This window comes from Neophocaena asiaeorientalis, unplaced genomic scaffold (assembly GCF_003031525.2).
Source record: "Neophocaena asiaeorientalis asiaeorientalis breed wild unplaced genomic scaffold, Neophocaena_asiaeorientalis_V1.1 scaffold134, whole genome shotgun sequence".
Classification (NCBI taxonomy): domain Eukaryota; kingdom Metazoa; phylum Chordata; class Mammalia; order Artiodactyla; family Phocoenidae; genus Neophocaena; species Neophocaena asiaeorientalis.
Window position 1 is genome coordinate 30,038,049 of NW_020185339.1, and position 12,587 is coordinate 30,050,635.

The window sequence follows — 12,587 nt, forward strand, 5'->3', positions numbered from 1 at the left end:
TCAGGCCATATGTGCCTGGGACTCTTCTCCACCTCTGGACTCTTGGTCCTGGGCCCTGGCTTCTTGGTAGCAGCGCATAACCCCAAGCAGGGCTGAGTTTTCTCTCAACTCACCTGAAATTGTCCTGTTCACTCTGGGCCTCCAGCTGCCGGGTCCAGCCTTCTGTCAGGCCTAACCCAGTGCCTGGGGTCCCACCCCCAGGCCAGGAGCCTTCCTGCCATCACTCTGTTGCAGGAAGGCGCAGTTGCCCGGCTGTGGTGCCGTGTTGTTTCAATTCTCTTGCATCATCACATCTCCAGTGAGCCCAGATGATGCTGAATACTTGTCGGACTGATCTGACTGATTCTCTTCCACTCTCACATTTAACTTCTCTTTTTCCACCAAATCCACCGCATGTTTGGTCCCTGGATGACACGGACTCTGTAGCAACACCACGATGACTGGGAATTGCATCATCTCAGCTGACCTGGGGTCAAGCCACAAGCATCCTAGACAGTTTGTCTTCTTACCCCAATGGTATTGGGCCTCTGGGATCCCTGCCCACGTCTGGGTTGTGGGTGACACTCCAGGAGCCTGGAATCAGCCTGGACTTAATATGGGCTATAGAGACAGTGTTGACAAACCCAAAGGCACTCTCTTGTTTTTAGTTGTTTACAGTTATGCAATGTTTTATGTAGCATATAAAACAGAAAATAGAGTTTTAGTAGTAGCAATAATAAGACACTGTATGCCTACCACTCAGGGAAATGGAATATGGTTGCTGCATAATGTCTCTGCATGCCCTCCCCAATCTTACTCCCTCAAAAGTTTCTGTTATCATTCCTTTGTTCTTTTTTTTTTAAAGTGTTTCTCTCTGTCTCTGCACGTGTATATATATAAACATTATCGTTTAACAAGTATCAACCTAGCTGTGATAGGGATGGGCAACAGGGTCACTATTATTACTTTAAAGTTCCCAGGAAAAGAGGAGGTGAAAGAGAAAGTTAGGGAATCCAATACATCCGTCTGTGATCAGGGCCCCTCTGCCCCTGCAGGACTGACAATACCTGTCCTTATCTGTCCAGCTTCCTTTGTTTGGCTTGAAGCTCTTGGTGAGATTTTTCTTTTTGTAAAATTAAGTACTTGTTTTGTGTACTTTGTAATTATACTTGCTGGAAAACCTCCATGTTTGGGCTTCTCTGGGCCTCGTTTGTAAAACAAGTGATAATAATAGTACTTGCCTCATTGGGGTGAGATGAAGATGGACTGAAATAAGACCTTACCAGGCATTGATGAGTCAAACCTCAGCTCAGATTGAGAGCCTAGTCATTGGAAAGAAGCTTGGAGCTTCCCAAGGGCCCCCGGAAGCTACCTCTCCCACTTAAGTGGGAGGATGTGGCGCCAGGGTAGGAGGGGTTAGGGTGCCTGTCTCCTCACCACTGGCTTCCTCTCTTGTTTTTCTTCTGTCCTGAGGGACCCTCCTGCCCTGGAGCCAAGGCACTTAAACCTGTAACAACCCATATGAGGACTCAGATAAAACTGGGAGGCAGCAGGGTCTGAGACCATTTCAGGGAGGCAGGAGGGACCCCAGAAGCAGCTCTGAGCTGACAGCAGTGGGGGTCAGAGGCAGCAGGTGAAGCCAAGGCCCCAGTTTGCCCAAGGGAAGACCTGTCAGCAGCTTCCTGAGAAGGATCTCCCAAAGCTATATATTTTGTTCCCTCTCTCTCTTTCCCCGCTTTCTTCAAGTGTGAAATCCATCTCTAGATAATGCCTATTTATACAAGCCATCTCTGAAAACAAAATTAGTTCACTGTCTATGACTCACATTACTCCGAAGGACGTTCAGAACAATGTGTTGAATTGATATTGAAAGAAAAGAGAGAGAAAAAGACTGATGAATTTGGCACCAGGACCGCAGGAGCACAAGTCCCGTCCATCCTGAGCTGCAGGGCGGCGAGGACCTGACACGATAGGGTCTGATTTGGGCATGTAGTCTATCCTCTTCCCCTCGCCCTGAAGGAAAGAGGGGCTGAGGGTTTCCCTCTGCGTCGGAGGCTGTTGGAGGGCCCTCGTCCCTCCTGGAGGGGACACTAGGCAAGAGAGGCCTCTGACCCGCGGCAGGTCCGCTGCAGAGGTGGAGCTGAGACCAGTGGTGTGCGTATGTTCATTCACATAATCCTTCCTCACACCCGGTGAAGAAAAACACATTCTTCAGATGAGGACAGTGGGGTGCAGAGAGGCTGAACATCTCACCCAAAGTAGCCCAGGCTGTAGGCAGCAGGCGCAGCCTCTGCTCCCTGGCACCTTGGTTCCAGGCCACGCCGTGAGCATCACTGCAGCGGCCCTCCACAGGTTTGCTCCGAACTGGGTTAGGAGCCCACCTTCTGCTCGAGGCCAGCGCAGTGTCAGGAGGGTGAGCTGGGGACCGAGAGCCACGAAGGGAGGGCACCAAAGAATCCTGCTCCGGCCTGGGCCCCGGGGAGCTGCCCAGCTTTGCTGAGCTCCTGGCGGAAGGGCCGCCAGCTGGCCCTGGCACTGTCTCACCCCTGCCTGCTGTCCTTGCAGGGATGGAGGCGATGGCAGCCGGCGCTTCCTTACCTGACCCCGGTGACTTCGACCGGCACATGCCCCGGATCTGCGGTGTGTGCGGAGACCGAGCCACCGGCTTCCATTTCAACGCTATGACCTGCGAAGGCTGCAAAGGCTTCTTCAGGTAGGTCCTCCCCAAGGGCAACGGGGAGGAGAGCAACGGGGTTTCCCAGGAAGAGACCCTGCGTTTTCCGCGTCTCCTTCCCTACCAGGCCCGGGAACACGCCAGCTCTCACAGCCCCCAGGGGCGATAGGGTCTTGAGGCTGTCTTCTTCCTCCTCTGCCCTCAGCTCCAGCTCGTCCTCTGACCCCCTCTGAAACTGCTTTCCTGAGGTGGCATGTAGGTCCCCATCCTTCCATTACCCCTTGACCCGCAGCCCCCTGCACCGACCCACATGTCTGTCCTCCCGGAGCAAACCTCCTATCAGTTGATGATCGCAGCTTCCTAATCCAAGAGGCTGGCATGGCCTCGGGGAGGCCCAAGAACTTGGCCTCAGAGCTTGCCCTCTCCCCACCCCCCATCCAAATCAAACCATTCCCTGGAACAAGGGAAACCGCATCCCTGATTGGACCTCCATAGTTGATCTGTGCCCAGATCTGCATCCACGGCTTGCTTGTCCCAGGTTGGAAAGCCAACCTTAGGAAGCACAGGCATTCCTGTTTGGTCAGGGCCAGTTTCTCTATAAGCAGCCTTCTCTCTTCTCATGTGAGCCCAGCATTACCAGTGTAAACAGTGTGGGAAAGTACTAGAAAGGCTAGACAAAGGCTGTTCCCATCCGGAACCAGGGAGGGAGCACAGGGAAGTGATGAATTACAGGATGGGATTGTGAACCATGAGAAATTGGCATTTGGCATATTTTGGAGAGAGAGAGAGAGAGAGGGAGAGAGAAGCCTGCAAGAAGGTGGCCAACAAAGAGCTTCTGTATAATGGTCTTGTTGGAGGTGAGTAAAAGTAAGGGCAAGACTTTAGCCATCAGAGAGAGGAAAGAGTCAATCAGGTCCAGAACAAGGACTCCCATTTCCCTGAACGGGCATCGAGGGCAGAGTGAATCAGAGGCCTCAGGATGTCTGCGGTGCTCTCCTCCAGCTCGGGGACCCCTGGGCTCTATATATACAGGCTCCCGACTCACCTGCCCTCTGTCTCGGGAGCTGGCAGGCTTGGAGTTTCACTGCCTCGAGCAACCGCTGGGCCACGGGCAGGGCTTCTGTGGGTGCTAACTGCCTGTGTGGCCTGGCACTGGCTGCCTACTCAGCTCGGGAACCAGACCGGCAGCGTCGCCGGTTCCAGGTCCTGTTGCCACGTCTCTTGTTCCTCTGGCCTGAAGCCCGTGCTTTCTGCAGGGTGGGCCTTCCCAAGCCCAGGCCTTGTGTCCCAGGTGCCACCTGGACCCTTTGCTGCTCGGGCCTGGGGATGGGGGAGCTGCCTTCAGAGTGAAAATGGAGAAGGGGTCTGGGTGCTCGCTTCAGGGCCTGTTTCGCATCTTAAAACCAGGCAGAAATGTGCGGGCTATAGTGCTACCGTGCCGTTAATTAACTGTCTGTCTTTGCTCAAATCTCTCGACTTCTCTATGTTTCAGTTACCCCGACCCCTCTAGGATATAGAATAAACTGAGGATTAATGAAATAACATATACAAAGGTGTTCTGAGAAACAAAGCACAATAGAAATATATACATATTTGAGCCTGATGGCTCAATACTGATGTCCTTTGTGGAACCTTGCCCTAATAAACAAAAGCCTCTCCAACGATCCACCCTCCTTTCGTTTTCTCTTTCACACACTGCCTCCCAGATTTTAATGAGCATCTGTGATCCGAGCATTGGACTAGGAGCTAGGGACATGGAGACCCAGACAAAGGTCATATCTCGTCAATCTGTAACCCAAACGTCTCCAGCTGCTCTCAGGGCTGTTTGGTTGATTCATGGACCCCACCCCAAATCCCCTCTCTTTCCAGGTCACCACCCACTGGGGTTCTGCTCTGAGAGATGGGACTCTTAGGTGGCTGCTTATTGGATTATGACATGTGGGAGTTCCTCACTAGAGTAGCTCCGAGCCCTGTGCACCTGGGCTTGCTGCCCTCAGACACACCACTAGGGGGTGAGTCCTTGGGACAGACCCATTAGGCATCCGGGTGGAGGGAGGACAGTCTCCCTCATGTCCAGAGCCGGGTGTGGGAGATGCCAAAAGGACAGGGACGGCAGGTTCGCACCTCCAGGGCACCACGGACCAACAGTGTGGCTTGCTGCACGTGGGCACCTTATGCCACCGTAACCCAGCCTTAGCCCCTCTCTCTGAGATGCCTCAGAGTTCTGCTGCTGGCTGCTGGCCACAACCCCCGCCTGCAAGGCCTGGCATTACTGGCAGCAGGCTGCTTTTATCTTGTTACCCTGTCCTCGGTCTACCTTATATCTTTACTATCTCTGCCTTGATGACTGAGCCAGGCTGCACTTTCTGAAAAGCCAACATCTCTGTTGTTTGGCTTGAATTTTGTTTTATAAATACACACACAAACGCACACACGCATGCACGCACCGTTGATCTTCACTGTTTGTGGAGTCTGTATCTGCAAATTTGACAACCTGCTAAAATTTACTGGTAATCCCCAAACCAATACTCGCAGCACTTCTGTGCTCGTTTGTGGACACGTGCAGAGTGGAGAAAACTTCGAGTCTCCCGATGCACACGTTCCCAGCTGAGGCCACGCAAGACATCCTGCCTCTGCTTCGGCTCTCGTGCTATAAACAAGTGTCTTTTTCTTGGTCTATTTAGTGCCATCCTTTTTGCATTTTTGTACCTGATGGTGATTTCACTGTTCAAGACGGCACCCAAGCCTGGTGCTGAAATTCCATCAAGTGTTCCTAAGCACAGGAAAGCTACAAGTTGCCTTACAGAGAAAAGACGTGTTAGACAAGCTTTGTTCAGATGTGGGCTATAGTGCTGTGGGCTGTGAGTTCAATGTTAATGAATCAACAATATGTATTAAATGAGGTGCCTTTAAACAGATAACACACATGAAACAAAGTTATGTACTGATGGATTGATGAAAACGTGACCAGAAGCTCTCAGGAACCTAACCCGTATTCTCTTAGGAGCGATGGTTCAGTATTTGCTTGATAGAACGTAACTACCTCAAATAACAAGAATAGACTGTCTATATGTAATGTCTTCTCTTCTTTTCCCCGCTCCTTCCCCTACTTCTCCTCCTTTGCTTCATACAAATTCTGTTTGATATTCTTCCACTTCAGTCTATTTCAAATAGTTGTTCGAGAATTCCATTGTCACTTATATCTGTTTGTGAACTGATCCTGGGAAGGAAGGCCTCTGTCAGTGGGAGGTACTTCTCTGTGTCCGGTACCACATCCTTGAGAACACAAAGATAACACAAGTCCTTGCTCTCAAGGAGCTCACTCAACCCTACGGTAGCAGTTCTCAAGGCAAGAGCATTACTCTGGTGTTGAGTCACTGGCTATTTTCTAAGCCCTGGGGTTTAAGCCCATTTGACCATTTAGTGTTTGACTCTTAAGTCAAGCTAAACCGCTCTAGAAGCTAGAGCTCTGGTCATCCCAGCGGGTCCAAGACTCATAATCAAACCGCAGTGTGATTATGGAGGTTGGTCAGTTCTATTGATCCATGGTCAGACATTAGAGACTATTGCCGGCCAATTCCTCACACACACATATATATAGTGATGATCTATGGATGTGGATGAATCTCTGATCATGAATGGCTTTGTCCAGATTTTGATATAAGGGAAAGGTGTAAAGGACAGAGAAGAAAAATCAGAAAGACCCTTTTGATCAAGAGAAGGAAGAATACTGGTGACGTTTAAGAGGTGGACTTGGAAGGCAAGGTTGAGAAACAGATCACTGCTTGCCTCTGTACGTCGTCTCCCTCCTCCTCATTAGGACACCGTGAAGCTGACATGTGCAGCAAGTACCAAGCCAACAAAGACAGTGTGGAGAAATGCCTTCTTGTTCGTGAGCCCCAAGGTCCTCAGGGACCTCGTTAATGACGGGCCTTGGGGAGCACAGGCTGGTGACGATCCAGGAACGTGAGGAGTGTTCTGGCTTTCAGGAAGTTCATCCTGACAATATTTGCAGGAGCTGTGCTGTGAAGGGAGCAGAGCAACGGGGCAGGTGTCCAGTGACTCAAAGTGCTAAAAGGCAGTAGAGTAAATAGAGAAGAGAGGGGTGGTCGCTTGGGGCATTCTGTGGGCACAAGTGAATGAGTCACCAAGAGGTTGGTGTTGCTGGAGAGAACTTTGTCCAGGCCAGCTTGGCATCTGGCCTCTCTCCATAGCTGCTCAAAGATGTGAACGGAAGAGAATGAGGGGGTCAGCTATGGATCAGCTAAGAGTGATGTTTGGAAGCTTTGGGGGAGGAGGCCAGAGTAGTTGGAGAGGGAACGCCACTGGAGGTGTCAAGAAAGGCAGCTGGGCTTCCCTGGTGGCGCAGTGGTTGGGAGTCCGCCTGCTGATGCAGGGGACACGGGTTCGTGCCCCGGTCCGGGAAGATCCCACATGCCGCGGAGCGACCGCGCCCATGAGCCATGGTCGCTGAGCCTGCGCGTCCGGAGCCTGTGCTCCGCAGCGGGAGAGGCCACGGCAGTGAGAGGCCCGCGTACCGCAAAAAAAAAAAAGAAAGAAAGGCAGCTACGTGGACATGAGGAAGAGGGTACATCTCTTTCTGGTCAGTGTTTTATTTCCTTAGGAAGCCAGCACTCTCCTCAGGGCTCACTGGTGTGAATTCCCTCTTGACACACACTGGGAATCCTCTCCGTGCTATGGCAGTAGAGGTGCCAGTGGAGAGGATGGCCATATGTTATCCCCTACTTCCAACCCGCCCATCTCAGATCCTGCCTCTATCCCAGTGGCTTCTCTGTCCTATAGAAGTCCTTCAAACAGCCCCTGCTTCCTGCTCGTGGACTTTGGAGGGCATACTTTTGATGGCTGCTCTGGCTTAGATTGAGATATGGTGGATTCATGATAAGGACCATATTATGTAAGAACACCAGAGGCTTTGGAATCAAACAGATCTTGATTCTAATCTCAGCTTTTACACTTTTTAGCTGTGTGACATTAAGCAAATTATTTAACTTTCCATTGCCTTTTTGTACCACCTGTAAAATAGGGATAATACCTATCCTAATAGGTTGTTGAGAGCATTGGAGAGAATATGTAAAGTACTGGCAGAGAAGGCGCTCAATAAGTGGTACCTATTATCACTGTCCCTTTGTAGTGTCTGAGTTTCTGAGAACAGACAGTCCTTTCCTCTCCTCCATCATGGAACCTGGAACATGTGTGACTTTGTGTGTCAGCAAGGGTCTCTGATTAAAGGTCCCCAAACAGGAGTTAAATATCAGGTATGAGAAAGAAAGGGCTGGTCCGGGGGCTCTAGAGAACTTCACGTCAGTCAAGGACTCTGTGAGACCTGGTTGGTGCTCAGAGAAACTGGACATTGCTCGCTGTAACTCACACAAAGACTGTGGGTCTAGACATCAGGTGCAACAATACATGAGGCAAAGCAACGGTACGTTTCGAGTTTCTCTGCCTGCAGAGCCCCACACCAGGCACTCCAGGCGTTGGTGTGAGATGTGCTCTTTGCTTCCAGGGTCTCGGATTCTCACTGCTTTCTTCAGCCACCCTTCAGCTCCCACTGCCCCTCCCTGCCAGCTTCTCTGGACCTGTACCAGGTCCTGCTTCCTTTATTTAATCCTTACAGCAACCCGCTCTGTAGGGTTGTTTCCATTTTACAGATGTGGAAACTGAGGCATGGGCATGGGGAGATTAAGTAACTTACGCAAGGTTGTACATTAGAGTTTAAACCCAAACAGATCCATCTAACCAAAGTCTGTGTTTCATTTAAATTTTTAAAATAGCTATAAAGGGTGGGGTTTTTTGTTTTTGTTTTTTGTCTGGTTAAGTAATGCCTGTGAATGGTTTTTTTTAAAAAGATGTAGACAGTTCAAAAGGGAACATAAGTGAAAAATAAGTCTCCTTCTCAACCCAACTCTCAGGTCCCTACCCACAGGATGAATTCCTGGAAGTGGCTTTACTGTGTGAAAGGCTCTGTGCACTTCATATATTGGTAGATACAGGCATACCTTTGCAGATACTGTGTTTTTTACAAATTGAAGGTTTGTGGCAACCCTGCATTGTCAGATGATAATTAACAGTGTTTAATGATAAAGTATTTTTTAATTAAAGTGTATTCATTGTTTTTGTAGATGTAATGCTACTACACACTTAATAGATCATAATATCGTGTAAACATCACTTTTATATGCACTGGGAAACCAGAAATTTGCGTGACACACTCTATTGCGATATTGGCTTTATTGCGGGGGTCTGGAACCAAACCTGCGATGTCTCAATGTATGCCTGTATTGCCAAATTGCCCTCCAAAAAAGAGGCCTGCGCTCTTTACCAGTGCTAACCTACCATCCCTTAAAGTTGGTTTTTCTTTTTTAACCCACCTGCTGAGAACCCCTTGATGTCACCACACATAAATGTGCCCAGTGGGTCTCATTATCAGACCACACAGGCAGACCTTTCATATCAGGAGCTCTGTAAGACATCTGCATTCAGACTGGGCTCTGGGATTTCTGTGACACTAGAGCTGCAGTGGAGACAAAGCTCAGAGCTAGTATTTGGCCCCAGTTTTGGGTTTTACAAGGTGTGTCTCTGCTGTCAGGGATTACCTACTGAAAAAGCACCCTCCTGTCCCAGGCCCGAGACCCTGGCCCCAGGCGCTCAATGCTTTTGTGAGCTGCTTGTCTCATGTTTTGATGAGTTGGTCTCTGGTGCAAGAATCCGTCAATGTCTTTTCTCACCCTGGCTTTCTAGAAACTGCGTCTATATTTAGCCTGGTTGCACCACCCCTACCCCCCCCCCCCCCCTTCCTGAGCTGGGGTATAATTGCCAACCATCCAGAAAATGACAGGGTCCAGGCTGAGAGCGCTGCTGAGGAAATGGGCTCCCTTGGAAACCCAAGGCTCCTGTTTCTGAAAACCAAACCAGCTCCCAGACAATTAGTGTTAGGAGGAAGGCAGGGCAGAGCGTGGACCTTCAGGACAAAGCACAGAGCCAGGCCTGGCCAGTCTGGCTGCCCTAAGTCCTCGTGGGCAGAGGCTAGCTGACAGCCACATGTGTGCAAGTGCCCTTAGAAGGCGGGAGAATGTGGAAGAACTGGGCTTCAGAGACCAGGGAAACTGTGTCCTGCCAAACAGCCATGCTGGGCCAGACAAGCCAGAAAGGCCGGCCCCAGAGCCCAGGCTCCGGGAAGGGCCTGGGTCTGACTGCCGGAGTTGGTGATAGAGCTTTCCCCGCCCCAAAGAATGACCCCACAACCCAGAGCATGATGACGTTGTCCGTGATGTGCAGCCTCCGTCTTCCCAGCCACTATCCAGCGCCTTGCCTCTGATTCTGTCTGTAGAGGAGCCACGGAAGGGCTGGTTACTGTATGCTTTCATAATAATAACTTCAGAGCTCCATATGTTTACAGGCTGCTCTCTGCTTTGCTCAAATAATGTGCAGACACAGTACAGGGTTGGTGGGCTTCAGGACAAGGTGTGGCAACGGGTGAAAACCACAGGCTGCATTCTTACCACCCGTCTGAGCCCTGCTGTGAGCCTGGCCAGTAGAATTTCTAACATCTTTCTTCCTCCCTCCCTCCCTCTCTTTCTCCTTTCCTTCCTTCCGTCCTTCCCTCGCTGTCTCTGTCCCTTTCTCTCTCCCCCTGTCTCTCCCTCCCTCCCTCCTTCCCTCCTTTCTTCTCTCCCCCTTCCACCACCTCCTTTCTCTCCATCTCTCCCTCCTTGTCATGGTCTTGGTCCTCCTCCTCTTTCAATCTCAATCCTATTGGGCTTCATACTCCTAATATAAGGTTGAAAGCAAGGACACTGGTCCCCCTCCCCCAGTATTTTCTTTTAACCCGGCTCTGAATCCTCTGGATTCCCACCCCAGCCTCTCTGGAATCCACTGCTGTCAGACAAAGTTGGGCTGAGCAGCTATCTTCCACTCTCCTGTGTGTGGAAGCCTGGGTTAGGCTTCAGATTTACAATATGAGAAAGGTAAAAGGAAGAGAGTGAAGTTTCAAAATCTTTTTCCAAGCAAATTTGCAGTTGGAGGAGGTGCGCACTGGTGAGGGGCAAGGGGCAGGCCCCGTAGAGCCTGAGGAAGGAGAGACAGGCCTCGAAAGGACGCTGGGGCCCCCTCCCTCCTGGGGCCTCGGGAAGCTCTCAGCCCCCAGCGCAGGGATGTGAGAGGCTTTGGCTCATGTGTCTAGAGGTGCCGTGATGTGTGTTCTTCTTGCTGCCCGCGGCCCTAGAGAATGAACAGGGTGACCTCTGAGCCAGACAAGACAGTGGGTAGGAGGACAGAGCAGCCCCTCAGCTCAGCCCCCAGGCTAAATGTGTGGTTGTTTAAAAAAAAAAAAAAAAAAAAGGAAATGAGAGTTTGCTCCAATTAGAAACTTCTGGTCCTTGAGTAGGGTTAGAGAATTACGGGCATTCTGGGGCCCGAGCATTTGTGGTATAACAGGTGACGCCTCAAGTGGGAAGGAGAGAAGGGAGTAAAAGGGGAGCCAATCTCATGTCCGGGAACATATCGATGTGCCCTGTGGTGATGACAGTATCTCATTTCAGGTTAACCAAGGTGCTTCTATGTTCTTCTGTTCCTCTGGGAAGCTGCAGTAAATGTATGGAAGCACAAGGAAAAAAGGCTTTCTGTTTCCATAGGCAAGAGCCTGGGATACAGTCTCTCCCTGAGGAGTCACTGCAGGGGCAGGACACGGCCTTCAGTGGGCTGGACTGGGGGCTAAACCACCCGAATAGCTAGCACTCCTCCACCTCCCCGTATTGTCCAGTCTGCTGGTGACCCCTTGGGTGTGAGGGTTGTGATGGGAGGGTACCAGGGCCGAGGTCCAAAGCCAACAGCACCTGCTTCCCAGACCACTGGGTGTCCTTTGCCTTGAGCTGTGCTCAAGGGCAAGCTGCCTGAAGCCGTTCACCTGTGAGCTCAGCTTCATCGAGCTCCTTGAGTTTCTGGGTATGAAACAGTATGTCCAATCCAGGAAGCTAAAAGCTGAGCTTCACATTCCTAAGGTCCCAACTTGGGAGCCTCAACTCTTTGCTAAATCGCCTCAAGTAAGTCTCTTCACCTCGGGGGTCCTATCCATAAAATGAGGGGCGCCCTATGGGTCTTAGAGTCTGACTACCTATGGCTTCCTGTTCCTCTAGTCTCTTCTCCCCTCTCCCATGGGTCAAGCTGGTTTGGTCCCCGTATGTCCATGTCGACTGATGAACGTGTTTGTCCTAAATCATATGTGTTCCAGTGACACATAACTAGTAAATGACAACCGGAGAAGACGATATCGGTAGCTTATCTCCACGAGAGGGAAAGGGTTGAGCCCGGACCTTGGTTTCTAAGGCTTGGGCATCTCCACAGCTCCTTGAAAGATGCTGCTTGCTCACAGAGAAAGTGATTCTGCCACCATCTTTCCCCAGCTAAATCCTGGCACCTGTCCTGGGGCAGGAAAAGTGGGGCCTGCCCTTGCTGGGGCTGGGGAGAGTAAGAGGAACCTCTAGGATACAGATGCTGAGAAGCCTCTGGGGAGCTGTCCTTTACGCAGCCTCAGGAACGTCCCATGTGCTGTGGCTGGGAGCAGGGGAGAAAGCCGGAATTAGGAAAATGAGCCTTTGGGCTTGCACGCATGCCTGTGCACGCACACACACACACACACACGTGTGCACACACACGCACACGTGTGTGCACACACACACAAATTTACATAGGCTGTGGGGTGGAGCGGTAGGTGCCAGCTAAGAGCTAAGAGCTCTTCGGTAGTTTTCTGTTCTTACAGAACTCTTTAACTTCCTCTACCTTTCCGAAAGCCAAGGCCAAACCTCGAGGCACCCACCTGCTCATGTGGCTGCTTCTCTTTCTGGGCAGCTTGTCTGGATGTCTGAAGCTATGGTTTGGGCCCTTTCTCGCTTCTCTGTGCACCTGTGCACGTGTCTGT

The 12,587-nt window shown here is 50.9% G+C and overlaps 1 protein-coding gene across 6 annotated transcripts in view; it reads left to right on the forward strand.

Moving 5' to 3' along the window:
• VDR (vitamin D receptor) overlaps window positions 1-12,587 on the forward strand; it is a 93,567-nt gene that overhangs the window by 58,811 nt on the left and 22,169 nt on the right. For all 6 annotated transcript variants that reach the window (XM_024736539.1, XM_024736535.1, XM_024736536.1 and 3 more), the window contains one exon: window positions 2,545-2,692. In XM_024736539.1, coding sequence (XP_024592307.1) covers window positions 2,547-2,692 — 146 coding nt within the window. In that variant the 5' untranslated portion in view covers window positions 2,545-2,546. The remainder of the gene's footprint in view (window positions 1-2,544; window positions 2,693-12,587) is intronic.